Source organism: Nerophis lumbriciformis, linkage group LG33, assembly GCF_033978685.3.
Source record: "Nerophis lumbriciformis linkage group LG33, RoL_Nlum_v2.1, whole genome shotgun sequence".
Classification (NCBI taxonomy): domain Eukaryota; kingdom Metazoa; phylum Chordata; class Actinopteri; order Syngnathiformes; family Syngnathidae; genus Nerophis; species Nerophis lumbriciformis.
This window is the reverse complement of record NC_084580.2, coordinates 3,819,645-3,847,496: the sequence shown is the minus strand read 5'-3', so window position 1 is coordinate 3,847,496 and position 27,852 is coordinate 3,819,645. Positions and strand designations below refer to the sequence as shown.

General features: G+C 41.8%; 1 protein-coding gene across 2 annotated transcripts; it reads right to left on the bottom strand.

Moving 5' to 3' along the window:
- On the bottom strand, positions 1–26,762 carry LOC133576016 (myogenesis-regulating glycosidase-like). 2 transcript variants are annotated; one of them, XM_061929005.1, is made up of 6 exons: positions 26,695–26,762; positions 23,915–24,303; positions 17,659–18,190; positions 11,573–12,377; positions 6,408–6,526; positions 1–855 (listed from the first exon to the last, which is right to left on the bottom strand). In XM_061929005.1, exons 2-6 carry the CDS (start codon positions 24,190–24,192, stop codon positions 508–510), a joined length of 2,082 nt encoding a protein of 693 aa, XP_061784989.1. In that variant the 5' UTR covers positions 24,193–24,303; positions 26,695–26,762; the 3' UTR covers positions 1–507. The 2 variants fall into 2 exon arrangements, with proteins under 2 accessions (XP_061784989.1, XP_061784988.1); XM_061929004.1 differs by lacking the exon at positions 26,695–26,762 and adding an exon at positions 26,594–26,685.
- Between the last annotated feature and the right edge of the window lie 1,090 nt (positions 26,763–27,852).

The window sequence follows — 27,852 nt, the reverse complement described above, 5'->3', positions numbered from 1 at the left end:
TAGCAGTTCCTGTTCACCAACCTTTTAAATCAAACCTAAGCAATAACATAAACATTCAACAAATATATAGATGCTGTACTTTTAAACACATATATTCATTTTCCACCCCTTTTCCTGTTCATGGTTTCGGGTAGCTGGAGCCTATCACAGCTGAGTTTCGGCAAAAGGCGGACTACACCCTGGACTGATTGCCAGCCAATCACAAGCATGTACTTTTAAAAAGTAATCCACAAATTAGATCAGATGTTGACAGGAAGTGTACAACTAAGGACATGTGAGTGTGATACCAAAAGAAAAGGTTAAAACTTAATAAGTATGCAATATCTATAGAAATAGAGGTCATCCTTGTTTAGGTATAGGGTGTGCACCAACACTAACTCTCAGCAGAAGCCAAGTGGTCGCGTTCCCTGGAAATAAAACTGCTGCTGTTATTTGGCATGTGTGCGATCTATCACAAAGCATCAGTGCAAACATCATGGAGAGGCTCAGCTTAATGCTTGGATGAGTTCAATGAACCCATATGAAATAGGCTACCTCGTCAAGGTCCACAGGGTAGTCTGTGAGGAACGTGGGGCCCTTAACAAAATGTTCACCCTTGTAGCTTCTCCACCTTCCCGCAGGCAAGTAGATGTCCCTCTCCTGCTTGCCTGGCTCCAGCACAGGAGCTACCATCAGGTCGTCTCCAATCAGAAACTGGGAGTCGATCTTGTAAGCCACCTCGTCGTCATTGGCGATCCACCACAGGGGCCGTATTATGGGATCTCCAGTCTTGAGGACCTCGCTGGCCAGCTCCAGGACTCTCGGGGCCACAAGAGTCTCATGGAGTTTTGTGAACTTTAGTGCGATCTCCACCACCTGCACATAATCATAATGACAATGACATCAAACAAAATACATTTATCATCTACCCAACAAGCTACGTAAGGACAACAAACTACAACCTGATCTGACTGTTTGAATATGTTATAATTAAATGTCCCCTGTAGGGTGTAGGCAACATCCATCATGCGCTTTAAAATGTTGCTACTCAAAAAGTCATTTTTTTATTTAAGTGAGTGTGTTTATATGTATACACACATATTTATATATATATATATATATATGGGACGGCGTGGCGAAGTATGGCCAAAAGTATAGACGGAGTGGCCGTGCCAGCAATCGGAGGTTTGCTGGTTACTGGGGTTCAATCCCCACCTTCTACCATCCTAGTCACGTCCGTTGTGTCTTTGGGCAAGACATTCACCCTTGCTCCTGATGGCTGCTGGTTAGCGCCTTGCATGGCAGCTCCCGCCATCAGTGTGTGAATGTGTGTGTGAATGGGTAAATGTGGAAATATTGTCAAAGCGCTTTGAGTACCTTGAAGGTAGAAAAGCGCTATAGAAGTATAACCAATTTATCATTTATTTATATATATATATATATATATATATATATATATATATATATATATATATATATATAAATAAATATATATATATATGTGTTTATATATATGTACAAATATATATATATACATATACATACATATATACACATATATATACATATATATATACACATATATACACACATACTTATATACACACTTATATACATATATACACACATATATATGTATATACATATATATATATATATATATATATATATATTATTTATATATAGGAAGTACATTTTTTGATTTAAGTGAACAGTTGTTGACAAAATTAAACTGTCAGACCCTTTTTAAAATTTCATCATATGCTTTCCATTTCTATATTCTTATTAACTATGAACTATAATCATCATTGTTTTTAGAACATACATTTTCTCTGTGTATAGTGAATCTATAGAAAATAGGTGTTTCACATTTTGATTTGAACTACGGAAATACTGTAAATGATCTTTAAGAATATTCAAATTTATTGAGATGAGCCTGTTTAATATATTTCAAATGATTGATGTTTTCCCTCAGTTCGAATATTAAAAGTGTTTTTTAGAATTTATTTCATATATTGATCATTTTTATAATATCAAACTCAAGGAAGTAAAGCAAATATTTATTGGGCTAAAATCACCACTTACGCCTTTAGACCTCAGAATTGCATCAAAATTAGACAAAGGGATGTACTGTATATCAGGCAAAAACCATTCAACGCAAATTTAGCAAAAATGTCCATAACCCAAAACCAGTGAAGTTGGCACATTGCGTAAATCGTAAATGAAAACAGAATGCAATGATTTGCAGATCCTTTTCGACTTATATTCAATTGAATAGACTGCAAAGACAAAATATTTAATGTTCAAACTGAGAAACAACATTTTTTTTTTGCAAACAATCATTAACTTGGCAGCAACACATTGCAAAAAAGTTGGCACAGGAACATTTTTACGCATCATAATGCGCCACACATTTTCAATGGGAGACAGGTCTGGACTGCAGGCAGGCCAGTCTAGTACCCGCACTCTTTTACTACGAAGCCACACTGTTGTAACACGTGCAGAATGTGGCTTGGCATTGTCTTGCAGGGGCGTCCACGAAAAAGACGTTGCTCGGATGACAACATATGTTGCTCCAAAACCTGTATGTACCTTTCAGCATTAATGGTGCTTTCACAGATGTGTAAGTTACCCATGCCTTGGGCAATAATACACCCCCATACCATCACAGATGCTGGCTTTTGAACTTTGCGCCTATAACAGTCCGGACGGTTCTTTTCCTCTTTGGTCCGGAGGACACGACGTCCACAGTTTCCAAAAACAATTTGAAATGCGCACTCGTCAGACCACAGAACACTTTTCTACTTTGCATCAGTCCATCTTAGATGAGCTCAGCGAAGCCAGCGACGTTTCTGGGTGTTGTTGATAAATGGCTTTCGTTTTGCATAGTAGAGTTTTAACTTGCACTTACAGATGTAGTGACGAACTGTAGTTACTGACACTGGTTTTCTGAAGTGTTCCTGAGCCCATGTGGTGATATCCGTTACACACTGATGTTGGTTTTTGATGCAGTACCGCCTGAGGGATCGAAGGTCATGGGCATTCAATGTTGGTTTTCGGCATTGCCACTTACATGCAGTGATTTCTCTAGATTCTCTGAACCTTTTGATGATATTACAGACCGTAGATGGTAAGGGTGTAACGGTACGTGTATTTGTATTGAACCGTTTCGGTACAGGGATTCAGTTCGGTTCGGAGGTGTACCGAACGAGTTTCCACACGGACATATTAAGTAGCGTACCGCATGTTGTGTAAACAATGCACACTGAGGCACAACACACGGCATGCTAGCAGCGACCGGGCTACTACAACATGCAAAAGCGAGGGCTGGAAGACCCTCCTGCCTCGTTAAGATCTCCCGTTTGGGAATATTTCGGTTTCGCGGTGCGATACAACAATGGATAACATCGCTTCAACGAAGAGAAAGACGAACAAACACAGCTCCCACCGCATTCAAGCAGCCTCTCCTCGGCGAGTCAGACAGGGCTAAAGCAATAACAAATGTTTTTATAGCAGCAGATTTAAGACCATATTGCATTAAAAACTAGATTTTGACCCACTTCTATGGTGGAAGAACAATGAGCCCATATATCCTCTTACTGCCAAGTTAGCCAGGCACTACCTCACCATACCTGCTACCTCCGTGCCCAGAGAAAGGGTGTTTTCCACAGCCGGAGACATTTTAACTGCAAGCAGGTCTGCTCTTTCTGCAGACAATGTGGATAAACTGATTTTTCTGGCAAAAAACATGACAATTGAGTGAAAGTCACCAGGGTTAAAGGCTGGGGGGGAAAAGAAAAGTTAGTCTGAGGCGGAGTTGACTTGAAACTGTTTAATGTTGCACTTTTTGTATGTAGAAGAAAAGTTTTGTCATTTTATTTAATCTGAGCAACAACTTGTAGCAGTTTAATGTTGCACTTTATATGTGGAAATGTTGCACTTTATATGTAGAAAGGTTTTGTTAACAAACCAATTCTGAGCCTTATCTTAGTTTTTATTTTATATATGTTGACTGCATTAACCCTGGCAATCGACCCTGTTTGTATATGTATGCTATTGTTATGTTAAAAGGATAAAGCCATTGTTTACAAATGTTGGTAAATAAATCACCAAAAAATGTATATTTTGTTTTTTTCTTACTGTACCGAAAATGAACCGAATTGTGACCTCTAAACCGAGGTACGTACCGAACCGACATTTTTGTGTACTGTTACACCCTTAGTAGATGGTGAAATGATGTTGTTGTTAAACTGTTGGACAATTTGCTCACGCATTTGACCCTCGCCCCATCCTTGTTTGTGAATGACTGAGCATTTCATGGAAGCTGCTTTTATACCCAATCATGGTAGCCACCTGTTCCCAATTAGCCTGTTCACCTGAGGGATGTTCCAAATAAGTGTTTGATGAGCATTCCTCAACTTACTCAGTCTTTTTTGGCACGTGCCAGCTTTTTTGAAACATGTTGCAGGCATCAAATTCCAAATGACCTAATTTTTGCAAAAAATAACAAAGTTTACCAGTCTTGTCTTTGCAGTATATTCAATTGAATATACAGTTAGGTCCATAAATATTTGGACATTGACACAATTTTCAGTATTCCAGCTCTGTACAACACCACAATGGATTTGAAATGAAACAATCAAGATGTGCTTTAAGTGCAGACTTTGAGCTTTAATTTGAGGGTATTTACATCCAAATCAGGTGAACGGTGTAGGAATTACAACACATTTTATATGTGCCTTCCACTTTTTAAGGGACCAAAAGTAATTGGACAATTGGCTACTCAGCTGTTCCATGACCACGTGTTATTCCCTTGTTTTTTTTTTCATTTATTTCATGGCTACTCAGCTGTTCCATGACCACGTGTTATTCCCTTGTTTTTTTTTTCATTTATTTCATTTACAAAGAGCAGATAAAAGGCCTAGATGGCATTTCAAGTGTGGTATATTCATTTGGAATCTGGGGAGGTCATCTCTTAATATGATGTCCAAAGAGCTGTCACTATCAGTGAAGCAAGCCATCATTAGGCTGAAAAATCAAAACAAAGCCATCAGATAGATAGCAAAAACATTAGGTGTGGCCAAATCAACTGTTTGGTACATTCTTAAAAAGAGAGAACACACTGGTGAGCTCAGCAACACCAAAAGACCTGGAAGACCACGGAAAACAAGTGTGGTGGATGACAGAAAAATCCTTTCCCTTGTCAAGAAAAAGCCCTTCACAACAGTTGGCCAGATGAAAAAAAGTCTCCAGGAGGTAGGTGTATCTGTGTCCAAGTCAACAATTAAGAGACGACTTCTCCAGAGGAAATACAGAGGGTTCATCACAAGGTGTAAACCATCGGTGAGCCTCAAAAACAGGAAGGCCAGATTAGAGTTTGCCAAGAAACATCTAAAAGAGCCTGTGCAGTTCTGGAACAACATCTTATGGACAGATGAGACCAAGATCAACTTGTAGCAGAATGATGGAAGGAGAAGAGTATGGAGGAGGGAAGGAACTGCTCAAGATCCAAAGCATACCACCTCATCAGTGAAGCATGGTGGTGGTAGTGGCATGCATGGCTGCCAGTGGATCTTGATCTCTTATATTTATTGATGATGTGACAGCTGACAAAAGCAGCAGAATGAATTCTGAGGTGTTTGGGGCAATATTATCTGCTCATATTCAGCCAAATGCTTCAAAAGTCATTGGACGGCGCTTCATAATGCAGATGGCCAAGCATACTGCGAAAGCAACCAAATAGTTTTTTATGGCAAAGAAGTGGAATGTCCTGCAATGGCCAAGTCAATCACTTGACCTGAATCCAATTGAGCATGAATGTCACTTGCTGAAGACAAAACTGAAGGGAAAATGCCCAAAGAACAAGCAGGAAGTGAAGACAGCTGCAGCAGAGGCCTGGCAAAGCATCACAAGGGACCAAACCCTGCGTCTGGTGATGTCTATGTGTTCCACACTTCAGGCTGTCATTGACTGCAAAGGATTTGCAACAAAGTATTAAAAAATGACAATTTTATTTATGATTATATTAGTTTGTCCAATTACTTTTGGTCCCTTAAAAAGTGGAAGGCACTTATAAAATGTGTTGTAATTCCTACACCGTTCACCTGTTTTGGATGTAAATACCCTCAAATTAAAGCTCAAAGTCTGCACTTAAAGCAGATCTTGATTGTTTCATTTCAAATCCATTGTGGTGTTGTACAGAGCTGGAATACTGAAAATTGTGTCAATGTCCAAATATTTATGGACCTAACTGTAGGTTGACAAGGATTTGCAAATCCTTGTATTCTGTTTTTATTCACGATTTATACAACGTGCCAACTTCACTGGTTTTGGGTTTTGTACTATTTGTAATTCAACTGCCTCCTCCAATTATTATCACACGTTGTGAATATATAACAAAAACATCAGTGAGGGCTTGTTATACTCACTTCCTGGTCATAGTCCCAGGGTGGTATAGAAAACTGCATAGCAGGCATGAAGGCAGACAGCTCCAACCATCTGATGTACAGCTCTCGGTCTGGCAGCTTGTCCTCGTCATTTAAACCTCCTTAAGAGAACATACTCCTATTAGATGTGCAATATATAATTTGAACATTACAATGTACATGTTTTCTTCCAGTTTTTAAAAAAGTCATGCAACAAGAATGGAAAATGCTGGACTCTTTTCCACTCTGGGGTTGCATGCAGGGAGAGGCGACGGGCTGGGGTGGCAATTCTTGTTGGCCCCCGGCTCAAAGCCTGTACGTTGGAGTTTAACCTTGTAGACGAGAGGGTAGCTTCGCCTTCGAATGGGGGGTTGGGTCCTGACTGTTGTTTGTGCTTATGCACCAAACAGCAGCTCAGAGTACCCACCCTTTTTGGATTTCCTCCAGGGAGTACTGGAGAGTGTTCTCTCGGGTGATTCCCTTGTTCTATTAGGTGACTTCAGCGCTCATGTTGACAACAAAAGTGAAACCTGGAGAGGTGTGATTGGGAGGATCGGCCTCCCAAATCTGAGCCAGAGTGGTGTTTTGTTATTGGACTTTTGTGCTCGTCCCAGATTGTCCATAACAAACACCATGTTCCAACATAAGTGTGTCCATATGTGCACTTGGCACCAGGACACCTTAGGCTGCAGTTCGATGATCGGCTTTGTAGTTGTGTCATGGGATTTGCGGTCTCATGTTTTGGACACTTGGGTGAAGAGATGGGCGGAGCTTTCTACCAATCAACACCTGGTGGTGATTTGGCTCCGACGGCGGGGGAGAATGCCGGACAGACCGGGCAGGCCCAAACGCATTGTGAGGGTCTGCCAGGAACGTCTAGCAGAGTCTCCCGTTATAATTTCCACCTTTGGAAACACTTTGAACATGTCACGAGGGAGGCACTGGACATTGAGTCTATGTGGACCATGTTTTGTACCTCTATTGTCAAGGCGGCCGATCGGAGCTGTGGCCGCAAGGTGGTTGGTGCCTGTCGTGCCGGTAAAGCCAGAACCCTTTGGCTAAAGAAAGAGTCCTATCGGGTCTTTTTGGCTCATGGGACTCGGACGTGTACCTACAGGCCAAGCGGTCCGCGGCTTCGGCGGTCGCGGAGGCAAAAACTCAGACATAGGAGGAGTTCGGGGAAGCCATGGATAACGAATTCCGGACGGCTTCGAAGCGATTCTGGACCACCGTCCTCCGCCTCAGGAGGGGGAAGCAGTGCGCTGTCAATACCGTGTATGGTAGGGATGGTGTGCTGCTGACCTCGACTCAGGATGTTGTAGATCGGTGGAGGGAATACTTCGAAGATCTTCTCAATCCCACTTACACATGAGGAAGCAGTGCCAGGGGAATCTGTGGTGGGCTTTCCTATTTCTTGGGCTGAGGTTGCCGAGGTAGTTAAAAAGCTCCTCGGTGGCAGGTGGTGGTTCCTCTCAAGAAGGGGAACCGGAGGGAATGTTCCAACTATCGTGGGATCACACTCCTCAGCCTTCCTGGTAAGGTCTATTCAGGTTTACTGGAGAGGAGGCTACACCTAACAGTCTAACCTCGGATTTAGGAGGAGCAGTGTGGTTTTCGGCCTGGTCGTTGAACTGTGGACCAGCTCTATACTCTCGACAGGGTCTTTGAGGGTTCATGAGAGTTTGCCCAACCAGTCTACATGTGATTTGTGGACTTGGAGAAAGCATTCGACCATCTCCTTGGGAAGTCCTGTGGGGAGTGCTCAGAGTGTATGGGGTATAGGACTGTCTGATTGTGGCGGTCCGCTCCCAGTATGATCGCTGTCAGAGCTTGCTCCGCACTGCCGGCAGTAAGTCGGACCAGTGTTCAGGGAGGGTTGGACTCCGCCAGGGCTCCCCTTTGTCACCGATTCTATTCATAACTTTTATGGACAGAATTTGTAGGCACAGTCAAGGCGTTGAGGGGATTCAGTTTGCTGGCTGCAGGATTGGGTCTCTGCTTTTTGCTTATGATAACTTCTTGCAACTCAACGCCAAGAAAACGGAAATGCTGATTATCGGTCCTGCTAAACACCGACATTTATTTAATAATACCACCTTAACATTTGACAACCAAACAATTACACAAGGCGAATCAGTAAAGAATCTGGGTATTATTTTCGACCCAACTCTCTCCTTTGAGTCACACATTAAGAGTGTTACTAAAACGGCCTTCTTTCATCTCCGTAATATCGCTAAAATTCGTTCTATTTTATCCACTAGTGACGCTGAGATCATTATTCATGCGTTCATTACATCTCGTCTCGACTACTGTAACGTAATATTTTCGGGTCTCCCTATGTCTAGCATTAAAAGACTACAATTGGTACAAAATGCGGCTGCTAGACTTTTGACAAGAACAAGAAAGTTTGATCATATTACGCCTATACTGGCTCACCTGCACTGGCTTCCTGTGCACTTAAGATGTGACTTTAAGGTTTTACTACTTACATATAAAATACTACGCGGTCTAGCTCCGTCCTATCTTGTCGATTGCATTGTACCATATGTCCCGGCAAGAAATCTGCGTTCAAAGAACTCCGGCTTATTAGTGATTCCCAGAGCCCAAAAAAAGTCTGCGGGCTATAGAGCGTTTTCTATTCGGGCTCCAGTACTATGGAATGCCCTCCCGGTAACAATTAGAGATGCTACCTCAGTAGAAGCATTTAAGTCCCATCTTAAAACTCATTTGTATACTCTAGCCTTTAAATAGCCCCCCTGTTAGACCAGTTGATCTGCCGTTTCTTTTCTTTTCTCCTCTGCTCCCCTTTTCCTTGTGGAGGGGGCGGGGACACAGGTCCGGTGGCCATGGATGAAGTGCTGGCTGTCCAGAGTCGGGACCCGGGGTGGACCGCTCGCCTGTGCATCGGCTGGGAACATCTCTGCGCTGCTGACCCGTCTCCGCTCGGGATGGTGTCCTGCTGGCCCCACTATGGACTGGACTCTTACTATTATGTTGGATCCACTATGGACTGGACTCTCACAATATTATGTCAGACCCACTCGACATCCATTGCTTTCGGTCTCCCCTAGAGGGGGGGGGGGTTACCCACATATGCGGTCCTCTCCAAGGTTTCTCATAGTCATTCACATCGACGTCCTACTGGGGTGAGTTTTTCCTTGCCCTTATGTGGGCTTTGTACCGAGGATGTCATTGTGGCTTGTGCAGCCCTTTGAGACACTTGTGATTTAGGACTATATAAATAAACATTGATTGATTGATTGATGATGTAGTCCTGATGGCTTCATCTGGCCAGGATCTTCAGCTCTCACTGGATCGGTTCGCTGCTGAGTGTGAAGCGACTGGGATGAGAATCAGTACCTTTAAGTCTGAGTCCATGGTTCTCGCCCGCAAAAGGGTGGCGTGCCATCTCCGGGTTGGGGAAGAAACTTTGCCCCAAGTGGAAGAGTTTAAGTGTCTCAGAGTCTTGTTTAAGAGTGGATTTTGAGATCAACAGGCTGCGGCGTCTTCAGTAATGCGGACACTTTATCAATCAGTTGTGGAAAAAAAAATCAGAAGGCAAAGCTCTCAATTTACCTGTTGATCTACATTTCTATCCTCACCTATGGTCATGAGCTTTAGGTTAAGACCAAAAGGACAAGATCACGGGTAAAGCGTTCAAAATGAGTTTCCTCCGTCGGGTGGCAGGGGCTCTCCCCTAGAGAGAGGGTGAGATGCTCTGTCATTTGGGAGGAGCTCAAAGTAAAGCCGCTGCTCCTCTACATCAAGAGGAGCCAGATGAGGTGGTTCGGGCATCTGGTCAGGATGCCCCCCGGATGCCTCCCTTGGGAGGTGTTTAGGGCACGTCTGACCAGTAAGAGGCCATGGGGAAGAAGCAGGTCACAATTGGAAGACTATGTCTCCCGGCTGGCCTGAGAACGCCTTGGGCCAAGTGGCATGTCTAGATTTCTCTGCTTAGGCAGCTTCCCTGGCAACCCGACCTTGGATAAGCGGAATAAGATGGATGGGTGGATAGATAATAATTGTGATAATCAAGAAACTGTGATTACTATCCAGACTTGAATTGTACATTAAAAATCTATCATCTTTGCATTCCTATTTGCGTCTTGCCATGTTTAGGAAGACATTCAAGAAGAGACTGTGGGCCACTGCAGCGAATATTTTAAGATACGAGCTGTGTCTCTGCTTTTTTTATGCTTTAAGTTGCAGGCATAATTTCAGTTACGAGCATTTTCACCGCCGGTTGAAGTAGTATTTGTCCACACAACACAATCCTGCGCTCCAACTACCAGAACACTGAAAGTGCAGAGCAAAAGGAGCGGACGTCCAATTAAAACTTGTCCCATGGTTGCCAGATCTGGCGAGTCAGCCACGCGTCAAAACGCATCACACCGGCCGTAGGGTATGCAGCCACACGTGTTTGAAAGGAGGTGTGTGGGGCTGCTGATGCTGCTCCGTCTCTTGGCTCAGTGTACTGGGCATTATCCTTGGTGCATGGGCACAGCTGTTGTCAGCTCTGACCTCTCCGCTTCGTGGCTCAAATATGTCTGTGAGCAACATAAATGATTTGGGAAATCAGCCGGTAGGAGACTGCTCCCCAAAATCATTACATTCTTTCATAAAATGAGTCTTGTTGTACACGCTATTGTAATTTTTGTTATTTTAAAAGGCATGTTACCTGTTAAAATGTTGGTGTTTTGGGATGGCCAAGCACAGATTGATTTTAATTAATTTCAATGGGCGTGGCTGTTTTGAGATAACAGTGTTTTGAGTTATGAGCTTTGTTATGGAGCTCAAGGTACAAGGTCACACTTGTAGTAGGTACTGCGTAATGGAAAAGGTCATCCATCCATCCATCCATCCATCCATTTTCTCCCACTTATTCCTCTCAGGGTCGTGGGGGTGCTGGAACCTATTCCAGATGCATTTGGGCGATATGAGTCACATTTCGCTAAAGAAGCGCAATAAGCACAAACTAAACAACCACACTGTAGTCGGCCATTTTTGCACTAGCATATCCCCCATTGTCAAAAGATAACCACTTCATTGTTTACGTGAGATTGATAAAAATGTAGCTTTCAAAATATACACTTCTTTTCAAAAATGGTGCAGCTATGACAATCAGTTCCTAAGAAAAACATTGTAGTGTAAACACCCTGGATCCATACCTGCCATCTTCTCCGGGTAGGCATTCCCACCTATCATATCAGGCAGGACAAACTGGTACCCCAGGATACTGATGGTCAGAACTGTGGGGATGATGGACTTGAGGCCGAGCTCGTAACCCCACACAGAGTTTCTGTCAATAATCCTGTAGAAACAGGAGATGTTCTGACTTTGGTACCCCACCCTCAGCTCGGCATGCTCGCTAAACGGTATGGCCATCTCTGTGTAGCGTCGCGTGAAAGTGGAGGGGTCTGTCAGTGGGACTAAAGTTCTGAACTGTCGGGGGAGATAACTTGTCTCCCCGGCGTCGAACTTAAAGGACGTTACTCCATATTGGGCTTTGAGCTTGGCCAGGTGGAGGGAATACCAGTTCCGTGCTTCTGGGTTGGTGAAGTCCAATATTCCGCCGATTCCGTTCCACCAGCGAACGAGGGCAGGTAGTTCGCCGTCTGGCTCGCGGACAAACAGCTTGTTCTCCACGGCGACTCCAAAGTTGACCGAGTCGTAATTGATAAACGGGTGCGTCCACAGCGTCACCCGAAAGCCGTCCTGTCGAAGCTGGTCAAACATACCGCTGGCGTTGGGGAATTTCTGCAAGTCAAAGTCAAACTCGCCATAGTCAGAGGTGTAACAGTCATCCAGCTCCAAGTGGGAGCAGTTGAAGCCATGTTTGGTGATGTCGGAGGCGTACTGGAGTAGCCTCTCCTGGGTGACAGACTTATTGTACAGAGCCCAAGTGGACCACACAGGGTGTTTGAAAACATCAGCAGAAGGAACCTTGACAGGCTTTGGGAAATAGCGACGCACCTGAGACAAAACACAAACACATTTTTGCGTTACACACGTTATAGAATAACTTAAATAAGACACCAGCCGGTCCTAACATATACAGTAGTGGTGCAACGGATCAACATTGATCCGTGTTCCGTTCGGATCAATATCTTCGGTTTGGCAAACACGTGATCCGCGGTTTGATTTATGAAAAAAAAAAAAGTGTTGCGCATGTTCAGTCCACACACAGCGTTGTCATGGTGAGCGGAGTAACTGAGGAGCTTGAACGCCCCGCGACATTATATGCTAACTGCTATATGCTACTGCCGGAGCTATTAAAATGGATCAATTAACAATCGCGGTAACTTATAAAAACTGAGAAGGACTGAACTAAAATGGCACCGAAAAGCAAATCATATACTGCAGATTACAAGCAGCAGCAGAAAGAAAGGATGCTAGCGGGGCATACCAGAGGCGACACCGAGGAAAAAGATTTCATGGGATTTAGCGATTGGGAGTGACAGATTGTTTGGTAAACGTATAGCATGTTCTGTATGTTATAGTTATTTGAATGACTCTTGCCATGATGTGTTGCGTTAACATACCAGGCACGTTCTCAGTTGGTTATTTATGCGTCATATGGCGTACACTTATTCACTCTGTTGTTCACTATTCTTTATTTATTTTAAATTGCCTTTCAAATGTCTATTCTTGGTGTTGGATTTTATCAAATCAATTTCCTCAAAAAATGCGACTTATACTCCAGTGCGACGTATATATGTTTTTTTCCTTCTTTATTGTGCATTTTCGGCCGGTGCGACGTATACTCCGGAGCGACTTATAGTCCGAAAAATACGGTATTTACATTTTTTGCATGCTTAGAATAATTATAAGGTACACTTTATTTGTAATTATTACATTTGTCTAAATAATTTGATGACGTAACTGTTTAATTGCATATATGGCGGAAGGATCTGTGTGGTAATATGGTTTGGACACAAGGTATTATGGGTAATGGCAGTCAAGTACCGGTATGCTGGAATCAAGCCACAGTTTTTTGACCTTACTCTTACTTTTTGTAACTCTTTCTTACTGTAACAAACTCGCTTCATTTTGTCATTCTTTTGTGCCCACGTCGTTATTGTTTTACGTTTTTGAATGATTAAGTTCACAAGTAAACGATACAAAACGAAGAGGAGCGTCTGGTATTTTGTTTGTTGTTGCCGCAGCAAGCGGAGCAGGAGAAAGTAGAGGAGCGTCAAGCTAAGGTTTCATTAGGAATCTACACCGTGACTGTGTGTAGGCACTGTGGCACAAGAAAGCCATATGACAGTGGAAACACATCTAGCATGGCCACGCACTTGAAGCGACATCACCCAGGTGTGTCACTGACAGGAGTGAAAACGAAGGCTGCTCAACAACCGCTTATCACCGCGGCATTTAAGCAGCCCCTTGTTGCACAGTCAGACCGGGCTAAAGCCATCATAAACGCTATCGGTGTGTTTATAGGTGCAGACATGAGGCCATGTTTGGTTGTGCAAACCGAGGGTTTTAAACACATGCTGAAAGTGCTTGAGCCACGTTACGACATCCCGTCGCGCACCCACTCAGCGATAAGATTGTGCCAGAACTTTATGAGCAGGAGAAGAAAAAAGTTGTGGATGAACTATCCCAAGCATCATCTGTTGCGCTCACGACAGACGGGTGGACATCCAGGGGAACGGAGAGCTATGTGACGATAAGCGCTCACTTCATCACAAAAGACTGGGAGATGAGAAGTCCGGTGCTGCAAGACACGCCCCCTCTACGAGAGTCACACAAGCACTCATCTTGCGCAGGTAATGACACAAGCAGTGGAGGAATGGAAGATAAAGAGGCCCAGTACGAATATCCCAGTCACAACTGATAATGCCAAAAATCAAATAAATGCAGTAAATGAGGCAAGACTGGGACCACAGGTAGGTGCTTTGCACATGTAGTGAAATTGGTATCACAGAAGGGAATCTCAGTCAATAGGATGGACCGCCTCCTTGGAAGGTGGTTTCCTACTTCCACCGAAGCACAACAGCTGCTCATGTGATTAAGACAAAGCAAGAAATGCTAAAGCTGCCAAATCATTAGCTCATACACCATGTCCCAACAAGGTGGAACTCCACTTATGATATGTTGGAGCGTTATCTGGAGCAGCGGGCAGCTATATACTCTGCATTGACCGACAAGACCCTGAAGAAAAATGTCAAAGACATCATCACTCTGTCTGATGATGACGTGAGAGTGGCAGAGGAGGTCCTCCTGGTGCTTAAACTCCTCAAAACTGTTACATCTCTGCTGAGCACTGAAACTTCACCATGTGTCAATGATCCTGCCACTGAAAACAAGGATTCTGTAATCCATGGCTCCTAGTGGGGAAGACCGCACCATCACTCGAGATGTCAAGACTGCCACTAGAGAGGACCTAAATCCCAGATACACTTCACCCCCTACTCTACAGGACTACCTTCATAGATCTACTGCCCTAGATCCCAGGTTCAAGTGCCTGTCTCACATGGACCCTGCCCTACGCCAGCGGACATACAGTGACCTCACCACTGAGATTGTGAGTAGTCGGGGCACTGAAGACTGTGATGAGGTAAATAAAAAGATTATTATTTAAAATATTATGAATTTAAATCTAAACAAATGTGTTTTTCCAGTAATAATGGCTTTTATTAAATGTTATTGCCACATTGTTAATGTCTATGAAACATGAAAATAAATAATAGGTTTAATTAATCAACACATTTTTTTATGCAGGGTCAAGCTGCAGAGCCAACAGGAGCAAACTTGGACACATCTCCTCCACGAAAGAAGTCGGCGATGGCAGAGCTTTTTGGAGAGACCTTTGCCAGCAAAGACATGGACAGTAAGACTCCTGCTGACATCATCAAAGAGGAGGTGGCATCCTACCTGGCAGCAAGCGGCATTACACTGGCATGGTGGAAAAGCATTGAGTGTAAATACCCTCATATTGCCAAGATGGCAAGATGCTATCTCGCTGTGCCAGGCTTTTCAGTTCCTTCCGAGAGAGTGTTCTCAACAACAGGGGACATAGGGACTGCAAAGAGGTCCACACTCTCCCCAGACAATGTAGACATCCATGTCTTTATTTGAAATTATAAGCTCAGGTATGCTTGCTTTCTTTCTTTTATTCTTCTTTGATGATGTGGACATAGGCTTTATTTCACTATCTATGTTTCAAGGAAGATGATGTGCCTTCTTACTGTATGTTGCACTTTAAGTGGTTTTTTTTTTTATTAATGGTCATTGGTCCAAGTTTAAAGAAAGGATATATGCCTTTTTATGTTGCACTTTGTTTTTCATTAATTATGTTAAAAAGAATATATTATGCCTTGTGCACTTTAAGTTGATTTTATATATTTTAATTTAATAATTTAATTGTTAATAAACAAAAAGACAAAACTTCTGGTATATATTTGTTTTCTTTTTTTTTTTTTGCTGATCGGAAAAATGATCCGTGACTCTGATCCGAAAAACAATCCGAACCATGAGTTTTTTGATCCGTTGCACCCCTGATATACAATATTTCTGTGATAAGCCAGCTAGCTGCAAACTACGGTAGCTTGTTTTAGTGTATTTACCTTTTTTTAATTACTTGTGTGACAAATGATGTCACTTTGCTTAGATTATCTGTACCTCCACCAGGAGGTTAGAGTATGTAACTGTTGACATTGATCTGTCTGTCAGTTGGTTAGTTAGCAAAATAACTCAAAAATCACATTGATTTTGGGCCTGATTTGGAGGACGTTACCTTATGTTTACGAGTGTGTGTGTGTGTGTGTGTGTGTGTGTGTGTGTGTGTGTGTGTGTGTGTGTGTGTGTGTGTGTGTGTGTGTTTGTGTGTGTGTGTGTGTGTGTGTGTGCACGCGTGTGCATGTGTATGCGAAAAGCCCCACAGGGACAAAGACAGTGGCTGGCTAACAAGACTGTTCACTAAATTTCCTTAAAAGTTATGGTCAGATTTTCATCTATCTTTTGGAGCTGATAATTTCTACGACGTTACCTATGTTTACATTACGAGTTTCAACTTCTGTGTGTGTGTGTGCCACTCACACAGACAGAGACAGCGGATGACTGGCAAGAAGCTTCACTTAATTTCTTTCGATTTGCCATAGATAGCTCAAAAATGTATGGACACATTTGGATTAAACTTTCAGTAATTGTCAGACATGGGAAAATAAACTAATAATTACATTTTGGATGTGATGTAGATCTTTACTATTGGGATGTAGGCAGGGCCTTAATTCCAGTTGTTACCTCAGGGGAAATTTGTTTTGGATTCTGTTAACTGAGTTGAAATAAAATCTTATTTAAGTTAGTTAAGTTTGTCCATTAGTTTCAAATGTTCAAATGTCAATTCACCCCCCGAAATACTCGACTAACATGGATACACAACATAAAACTAACAATGCTGATTGCAGGGTTTAATAAAATTTTGCCAAAACCAAATTTAAATACTTTTTGTCCAATTTCAGCATCAATTTTAAAGCTTTTCCTGTATACTACTTTAATCAAATTTGCTTGATAAACTAATAGTCAAGCCTGAAACTCCTGTCAAATGTTGATATTGTTACTTTTATTCAACCAGCAAGTTTTTGCTTGATTGACTGGCATAGGCATCTCCAAAAAGGATGTAGCAATATGAACATTTCATAAAATTATCATTGTGACCAAAATGATCATGGTTATCAATACTATCGCAATAGGCAAAACGGTGTGCTAAACTTTTAGTTTAAATGACATCACGTTGGTTCACTTCCTGTTGTAGACACGTCCTTGTATGGAACTTCATATTTACCATTCTGTCCTAAGTAGGGATGTAACCATATTAAACATTCATTTTACAGTTATCATTATTATTGCGGTTTTGTTGAATGTGCTCAAAAAATACTGACACACAATGACATTTTTGATTTTTGCATGTTTTGTATTTTTTATGCTTCACTGATGAGAGTGTTCTAGAGTTTTGATGTCCTACTCTGTTGTACGCACAGAAAAAACACATTTTACCATGGTTTGTCATCAGTACTGGTAATCTTTACATCGTAACTACATATCATGAGATTGTGTTAGGGGAGAATAGAGGACATAAAAGATTATTTTTAAACCAATTGCAAAGCACTTTAACCAGCACAGATCTAAACATTAAAATTAATGTTTTTTTTCAAGATTTCAGACCAATACCTTAAGAAGCAATTAATTTACAAGATCGCAGTTTTATCCTAAACCAATAGAAGTTGTGTTAAACGTCGATGCTCACCATGTATTTATGAATGGAGGTGACGTCAGATCCTGCACACACTGTGTAGCTGAGTTCTGCTAAGGTCTGCTGGCCCACTAGTGGTTTAAAAGGAGAATCCTGGTAGCGGGCCTGGAAGTGAAGCGCCCTATCCTTTTCTGACCAGCCCAAATGAAACGGCACCGAGTCATTTATCTTGATTGCGACCGCTTTGGACGACAGCCAGTAGCGTTCCAGAATCCCTCCAAAAGCATTACGATTGATGGAGATGTCACTGGTGATGTAAGGTTGCGGCTGCTTCTCGCCCCGGATGCTGATAGGCCAGTGCTGGGTAGCGGACTCTGCACCTCCGTACCAGTGAGAGCTATTGCAAACCATGGCGTGCTCCACTGTATGCTCGTCTTCCAGAGGCTCCCAGCGGACACGGTAACACATAACTGTGTCCTTTGGCCGAGTTGCGTGGATAAAAAAGTTAATCTTGCCCGCATGTGACTGAGTGCAGCTTAGAATACTTTGCTCATGGATGCAGGAGTCTAAATCCAGTGTAGAGGACCTACAAAACAAGCAAGAAAACATGGAATCAATACCTTTAATATAGGCACTAATGTCAGACAATTGTCATCCCTGAGGGGCTAAATCATTGTTCAGTCTAGTATTCATTATCCATTCACACATTTCAGTCTGACAGCCTTTATAGAGCACAAAGAGGATTGCTTTTTACTCAATAAAGTTGCATGTGGGTCAATTACAAGCTTCTAAAAAGGTTGGTTTACAAAGTGTTTTTAAAATAAAAGGTACATGAATGCATTATTTGGATTTTGCAACAATATATTCAAAAAAGTCACAATAGTTTTTTTCAAAGTGTAAATTGATTTTAAAATATATTTTTAACTTTATTGCCTTAAAATAAATGTCACATGGATCAATCAATATACGGTAAAGAAATGTATATGTACTCTATATTTATTATCATTGAAATCTTTGACAATTTTACCTTAGTGCACGTGTCTAAAACTTCCATTAGTATTAAAAAAGTTATTTTGACAAAAGAAAGGAGATTAATATTTGTTTTTTATTTATATGAATGGCAACATTTAAATTAATGTTTTATTTATTGTTTTCCATAACTTTTCCAAAACCTAAATACTGTACTGAATTTCTCCATGACCAAAGTATTTTTTCCCCCACAATGGGACCACTAAAAACTAAATATTGTGACACTAATACCACAATATCATGTACATATTATTATTCTTGTGGTACTCATTGGGCTAAATCTGGAACCTCCGGTACTAAATTTCAGGCCATCACGTGTGCTGCTAAAAACAAACATTAGGTTTACGTCTAAAATGCATTGTGCCTCTCTGAAACAAAAATGTAATAGTGCCTCTCTGAAACAAAAATGTAATAGTGCCTCTCTGAAACAAAAAATAAAAACAGACAGCCACACCTAGATAACTTTTCTCATATTTCAGTGTGTACAAATAAAGCACCTGATCTACGTTTAAAAGCAGGGGTGCTGCAAAAAAGAAAAGCTGGCATAGGTGGCAAAAAAGACTGAGAAAGTTGAGGAATGCTCATCAAACACTTATTTGGAATATCCCACAGGTGAGCAGGCAAATTGGGAACCGGTGGGTGCCATGATTGGGTATAAAAGCAGCTTCCATGAAATGCTTAGTCATTCACAACTAAGGATAAAGCGAGGGTCACCACTTTTTGAACAAATGCCTGAGCAAATTGATGGAGAACAACATTTCTCAACCAGCTATTGCAAGGAATTAAGGGATTTCACCATCTACGGTCCATAATTTCATCAAAAGGTTCAGAGAATCTGGACAAATCACTGCAGGTAAGCAGCAAGCCTGAAAACCAACATTGAATGCCCGTGACCTTCGATCCCTCAGGCGGTACTACATCAAAAACCGACATCAGTGTGTAAAGGATATCACCACGTGGACTCAGGAACATTTTAGAAAACCACTGTCAGTAACTACAGTTTGTCGCTACATCTGTAAGTGCATTTTAAAACTCTACTATGCAAAGCGAAAGCCATTGATCAACAACACCCAGAAACGCAGCCGGCTGGGCCTGAGCTCACCTAAGATGGACTGATGCAAAGTGTAAAAGTGTTCTGTGGTCTGACGAGTCCACATTTCAAATTGTTTTTGAAAACTGTGGATGTTGTGTCCTCCAGAACAAAGAGGAAAAGAACCATCCGGACAGTTATAGGCGCAAAGTTCAAAAGCCATCATCTGTGATGGAATGGGGGTGTATTAGTGCCCAAGGCATGGGTAAATTATACATCTGTGAAGGCACCATTAATGCTGAAAGGTACATACAGGTTTTGGAGCAACATATGTTGCCATCCAAGCAATGTTATCATGCTTATTTCAGCAAGACAATGCCAAGCCACGTGTTACAACAGCGTGGCTTCAGAGTAAAGGAGTGCAAGTACTAGACTGGCCTGCCTATAGCCCAGACCTGTCTCACATTGAAAATGTGTGGCGCATTATGAAGCGTAAAATACGACAACTGAGACCCCGGACTGTTGAACAACTTAAGCTGTACATCAAGCAAGAATGGGAAATAATTCCACCTGAAAAGCTTCAAAAGTTGGTCTCCTCAGTTCCCAAACGTTTTCTGAGTGTTAAAAGGAAAGGCCATGTAACACAGTGGTAAAAATGCCTCTATGCCAACTTTTTTGCAATGTGTTGCTGCCATTAAATTCTAAGTTAATGATTATTTGCAAAAAAAAAAACGTTTCTCAGTTCGAACATTAAATATCTTGTCTTTGCAGTCTATTCAATTGAATATAAGTTTAAAAGGATTTGCAAATCATTGTATTCTGTTATTCTGGGCTTCATGGTGGCAGAGGGGTTAGTGCATCTGCCTCACAATACGAAGGTCCTGAGTAGTCTTGGGTTCAATCCCGGGCTCGGGATCTTTCTGTGTGGAGTTTGCATGTTCTCCCCGTGACTGCGTGGGTTTCCTCCGGGTACTCCGGCTTCCTCCCACCTCCAAAGACATGCACCTGGGGATAAGTTGATTGGCAACACTAAATTGGCCCTAGTGTGTGGATGTGAGTGTGAATGTTGTCTGTCTATCTGTGTTGGCCCTGCGATGAGATGGCGACTTGTCCAGGGTGTACCCCGCCTTCCGCCAGATTGTAGCTGAGATAGGCTCCAGCGCCCCCCGCGACCACAAAGGGAATAAGCGGTAGAAAATGGATGGATGGATGGATGTATTCTGTTGTTATTTACGTATTACACAACGTGCCAACTTCACTGGTTTTGGGTTTTGTATACATTATATATATATACTGTGTACACACACACACACACACACACACACACACACACACACACACACACACACACACACACACACACACACAATAAATAAGACAGTCTACACACCAACTTCACTGGTTTTGGGTTTGTATACATTATATATATATATACTGTATACACACACACACACACACACACACACAGTCTACACACATTTTTGCTGTTTCGCGTGTGGCATTTGGATTTTGGTAGATCTTTAGTCTTTAGTTCTGCTCCATCCTATCTCACATATAAATCCATTTGGTGAACAAATAGTGGTTTAGGCATTTGTCAAACAGCACTATATATTCAGTTTGTTTGGACGTTAATAACAGTAAGAGTCTTGTAGATTGCAGAACAAGCCCAAAAGCACAGAAATATTCTTAGCACACTTGTTATCTCTACAGGTACATTTCGCGGCAATCCGGCTGTCGGGGAACTCCACTTTTTTTTTTACAAAAGAGGTCACTTTTGAGGTGCCTGGTTTTCATGACATTATATATAAAGTACACTATATACCTGTGGTCGTCAACAGGGGGTCCACGACCCTAAGGGTGTCATTTCAGGTACTGCAGGGTTGTGACATTTTTTGGCCGATTAGACTTTTTTTTCCAATTAAAATTGTGTCTTTATTTTTTTCAACAATTTAAATGTTTTCAATGGTGTGTTATCATTGATGTATAACACACCGTAGTGCACAGATAAATGGGCGGTAAACAAACGATCACTTCAGAACCACAATAGTTGCAGCACACGCAGCGGAAGGATACAGTTGCCTGTATCCGCAACATTGTGATGTGTGCGATGCTGCATTCTTAAATCAATAATAGCTGCTCCTTATCATGTAGCCCACCTGTGCACTATCCTACATGTCAAATCGTGCTGTTTTAAAGATGTTTTACATAAAATGTTATACAGTATTAATCAAGAGTATATTTTTATTTATTTAAACCACACTGAATAAAATTGCACACAATTCTGCTGTATTCTCTACAATGACAATAAAGATTCGGATAGTGGAAACTAGTGGCCATTGAGGTGTGCCGTTACAAGATCTAGCCTGAGACAATATTTGACAAAAGGAATGCCTGAAATACAACAGGGGTTAACGAAGGTAGGCATGACTGCAAATTAACCAAGGGGATAAAAGTATGTGTAACTGAGGGCCCCTCATATTTCATTATATTCATACATGTCTTAAATATTAATTAAATATTGTATTTCAATTCATTCAGGCAGGGTGTTTTACTGTGAATCTGCTGTGGTTGGCTTTTAAGCATTTAAGTAATGTAATGCATGATACGACGGGGAGAGAGAAAGTTGGATACAAATAGCTTTCTTGAAAGTTTTTTCAGAAAAGGCTTACATCACCATCGAGGAACGGAACTCGTTCATAACCCAAGAACAACCTTTATCCGCCTGTCTATCTAATGAGGAGAGGGGGAGCTTTGGCCTGGCATACACAAAAGACACCTGCTATGCACGCTTCTGACTTTCCCTGTTAAGCCACGCCCCATTGGTTACAGTTGTCCTGTCCCACAATCTTTCGTCAAGATGGCGGACGATCAGCAATCAGTTTCTTGAGTTTCTGACAAAATAAATATATATTTTCTTCCTTATGCTGAAAATCTGACCCAGCAATCGCTTAAGAGAGGACTAAACTACTTTCCTCAGGGATGAATTCATGGACTTTGTGTTTGGGAGGGCGGAAATTGTGCATTGATGCGAAGTGCTGGTGAGCCATTCAGAAAAATCAACTGGATGAATTCCAGCACTAAGACTACATTATGGCCAATGCACTTCCATTAAAGTATTTAAAAGTGGTGGAAAAAAAATATTAAACGGGACTTTTACACAAAACCAAACTGTGGTTAGCGGGCTCCATCTTGTGGTAAGCCAAAAAAAATCACTTAATTCAAACACAGTGTTACTGTTAAACCTGTGTAATTTTACAGTGGCCAAAAATAATAAATACACTTGTTAACTAAAACCTCTGCCTTGTTTTTGATGAATATTTAGGCCTACTATGTTACTGTATTTTAACACTGGTCATTATGGTACTTGGAGAGCCAAGAGAGCCAAGTTTGAGAACCACTGCACTAGACCAGTGTTTTTCAACCTTTTCTGAGCCGAGGCACATTTTTTTTCATTGAAAAAATCAGACGGCACACCACCAGCAGAAAACATAAAAAAATGTAACTCAGCAGCAGATATCGACAGTAAAAAGTCGTTCTCGCAATTGTTGGATGTAAATTCAAATTATAACCAACGGTGCATCACTATAGCTCATCTCAAGGTAGGTGTACTGTCACGACCTTTCACATCACGCCGTGACTTATTTTGAGTTTTTTTGGTTTTCTTGTGTGTAGTGTTTTAGTTCTTGTCTTGCGCTCCTATTTTGGTGTTGATTGTCATGTCATGTACGGATGCACTTTGTGGACGCCGTCTACTTCACGCGCCGCAAGTCTTTGTTGTCGTCCAGCATCCTGTTTTTGAGTACTTTTCAGCCAGTTCAGTTTTAGTTACCTTTTGCATAGCCATCCCGAAGCTTCAATGCCTTTTGTTTATTTTTTTACCTGCACTTTGCCTCCCGCTGTCGTCTGCATATTGGGATCACGACAAACCATGTTCCCAACATCTACAAAGCAATTAGCTACCTGCTGCCACCTACTGATATGGAAGAGTATTGCATGGTTACTCTGCCGAGCTCTAGACAGCACAGACACTCAACAACGGCACATTTGCGGATTATAGTTACTGGTTTGTAATAATTATTTTTAACCCAATTAGGTGAAATTACATAAGTTCCCACGGCACACCAAAGAATATCTTAAGGTACACTAGTGTACACTGCACTAGACAACCACAATGTACCCCACTAGGTATGCTCCAATTGTTTGAGATACAAAATTGATACATAAGTGTATGTTTACATGAGACCAGCTCACCTGAAGGTCATGGCGAAAATTATAGCCCCTGCCTGATTCCGGATGACAAAACCGTCCTTGTTGAGGTCCAGCAGTTCGGTCTTCATGAGCTGGGCTTTGCGAAGAGATGCCGAGTAGTAGCACCAGGCCACCACAGCAGCCAGAACCAGCACACAGCCCAGCACGCTTGCAACAATGAGGGGGCGCGCTTCCTCATTCGCTCGCTTCTTGTGCGGCGAGTTCTCACCCCACTCAGACAGATGCTGCTCCCTGGGGGCAACTGGTACAATCTGATACATACTGAACTGTGTTTACTGTAGGCTTTAGGCGATGGGAGTCCTGACAGTAGGGATGGGTGGACAGTCTACGTTTTTGTCTTTAGAAATGACTCCATTTGACATTCATCGAACCTATATAATGACAAACAGAAAACACAGTCAGTGCAAAAAATGTCCAACCACAATGTTGACTCACAGGTAACAGTCGCTGTACAAAAAAAATGCCATAGCTGTTTATAGATTATATGTGTTGTTGTGTTCCCTAATTTGAGTGTACATAAATGAAGGTGTGTGTTGTTGAGCCCGACCTGGACATAATCTGGACTGTACATAAATGCTTATTTTGAAAATGTAATTTTGTTTGTACATTATATGCAATCTGTTGTTGTGTTCCCTAATTTCAGTGTACATAAATGAAGGTGTGTTGCTGAGCCCGACCTGGACCTGGTTTTAAAGGCCTACTGAAACCCACTACTACCGACCACACAGTCTGATAGTTTATATATCAATGATGAAATCTTAACATTGCAACACATGCCAATACGGCCGGGTTAGCTTACTAAAGTGCAATTTTAAATTTTGCGCGAAATATCCTGCTGAAAACGTCTCGGTATGATGACGTCTGCGCGTGACGTCACGGATTGTGGAGGACATTTTGGGACAGCATGGTGGCCAGCTATTAAGTCGTCTGTTTTCATCGCAAAATTCCACAGTATTCTGGACATCTGTGTTGGTGAATCTTTTGCAATTTGTTCAATGAACAATGGAGACAGCAAAGAAGAAAGCTGTAGGTGGGAAGCGGTGTATTGCGGCAGGTGTTGTGCCGGATAGCGCACCCCCGCCGTAGAATGCACCCCCTGACTGTTGTGCCGGATAACACAGCCGGTGTTTCATTGTTTACATTCCCGGAAGATGACAGTCAAGCTTTACCATTGGCCTGTGGAGAACTGGGACAACAGAGACTCTTACCAGGAGGACTTTGAGTTGGATAGCAGACGCGGTACCGTGAGTACGCATGCAGCTGTGGCTTCCAACATTTGATCGCTTGCCCGTACGTGCGTGCCACTATGTGCATGTCACGTACGTAACTTTGGGGACTTTGGGGAAATATATGTGCTGTATGAACTTTGGGGAGGTGAACGGTACTTTGGGCTGTGGGATTGAGTGTGTTGTGCAGGTGTTTGAGTTGTATTGGCGGGTTATATGGACGAGAGGGGGCAGGTGTTTGTTATGCAGGATTAATTTGTGGCATATTAAATATAAGCCTGGTTGTGTTGTGGCTAATAGAGTATATATATGTCTTGTGTTTATTTACTGTTTTAGCCATTCCCAGCTGAATATCAGGTACCACCCGCCTCTCACAGCATCTTCCCTACCTGAGACGCTCCCACTGCCCTCAAGTCCTTCACTCTCACTTTCCTCATCCACAAATCTTTCATCCTCGCTCAAATTAATGGGGAAATCGTCGCTTTCTCGGTCCGAATCGCTCTCGCTGCTGGTGGCCATGATTATAAACAATGTGCGGATGTGAGGAGCTCCGCAACCTGTGACGTCACGCTACTCGTCTGCTACTTCCGGTACAGGCAAGGCTTTTTTATCAGCGACCAAAAGTTGCAAACTTTATCATCGATGTTCTCTACTAAATCCTTTCAGCAAAAATATGGCAATATCGCGAAATGATCAAGTTTGACACATAGAATGGACCTGCTATCCCCGTTTAAATAAGAAAATCGCATTTCAGTAGGCCTTTAAGAACCCTCTAAACAATCTAATTTCATTGACAACCTGGTCTGGTGAAGATAATGGCCTTTATTTTAAAATTTTAAATAAATTTCTTTAAAAAAATTTAAAATTTAAAATAAAAAACCTTTTCTTGAACAAAAAAGAAACTAAAATAAAATAAAAAAACAGTTACATAGAAACTAGTAATTAATGAAAATGAGTAAAATTAACTGTTAAAGGTTAGTACTATTAGTGAACCAACAGCACACAATCATGTGTGCTTCACAGACTGTATCCCTTGCAGACTGTATTGATATATATTGTCGGAACCAGAATATTAATAACAGAAGGAAACAACCCTTTTGTGCGAATTAGTAAATGGGGAGGGAGTTTTTTTGGGTTGGTGCACTAACTGTAAGTGTATCTTGTGTTTTTATGTTGATTTAATAATAAAAAACAATTTTTAAAAATGCCATAGCAGCAGACAGCTAGGTTTAGTCAAACGAGGAAGAGAAATGCTGAGAATGTTTTGTCTCATCTTGGTATTTAATCAGTTATTTGAGACGGACAATTCTGCAGTTTAGCCAACCTAGTCCAACAGTCAGGTTTTCGATAACAGGCCCAGCTGTTAGAAATTCATAGTTCACATACAATACGACGTACGCCACACTGACAATATGTGACGAGTTTGTTTTCGCACCAGCTAAGCAAAATATCTCCTCATTCTGTCCACGACAATGAACCGCTGATTTATTACATTTCGTCAGATTATGATTTATAGGGAAAATATATACTTCTTACCTATCCCCAACGTCGCTTTAGTTCCCGAATATAACCGACAAGAGCTGCGCAGGTGCAGCATCTGCAGTTCCGCCCGTGTTCCCGCCCATCAACAAAGCAGCTGTTACTCTGATTGGACAATGCGCAAGTCAATCAAACACTAGAGACTTGTGGGATATGTAGTTTCTAGTGTTCTTCCACAGATGGGTGCGAGTGCGACATATAAGTACAGTATATCAAGATATATTATTATGATACACAATTATAAAATTAAAACAGTAGATTTATAAAACACATGATGTATACATATATAAAAATAAAAAACATATATATGCGCAAGCAGCAGACAGCAGTAGAAGACAGGCATGTAAACAAACATGGCGCTGAGATGGATTCTAAAAGAAAACATCCAATATTAATAATATGTTTTATTTTTGTTATTATGATTTCTATTGACAATAGTGATCAATGGATAGACACACGATTATGGCCTCTCGTGTGTATTCATCGGACAGTGTTGCTAACCCAGTAGGAAACGTTGAATTAAAAATAAATACAAACAAACACTGCACAGATCACCGTTGGTCTGAGCCTGTAGGAAACTGTTCAGGACCCCTGTTCAGACCAGTGTCTCTAACGCCCCCTAGTGGTAGTGATCACTGGTGACTCGCCAGAGACAGTGGTCCCACGACAGACCACAGAACCCTACTGAAATGTTGTCCCTTGAACAAATATAATAACATTAAATAGTCTATCTGTGTTGGCCCTGCGATGAGGTGGCGACTTGTCCAGGGTGTACACCGCCTTCCGCCCGATTGTAGCTGAGATAGGCTCCAGCGCCCCCCGCGACCCCAAAGGGAATAAGCGGTAGAAAATGGATGGATGGATAAATAGCTGTGTTCAAACCGGCTTGTTATCTTCACATTGGATTGCATTCCATATCTGCGTGCTTTTGGCATGGTAGTAACCAAATAATTAATAAAATAGTAATTTTAGTTTAAGCTCTTTTTGTGTTTGTTTTAAATCGGGGTCCCCAAGCTACGGCCCGTGGGCCAGATACGGCCCGCCAGCGTCCATATATCGGCTCGCGGGCAGTCCCAAGTAAAAAAATAATACATATATATATATATATATAAAAATATATATAAAAAAAAAAAAAGAATATATATATATATATAT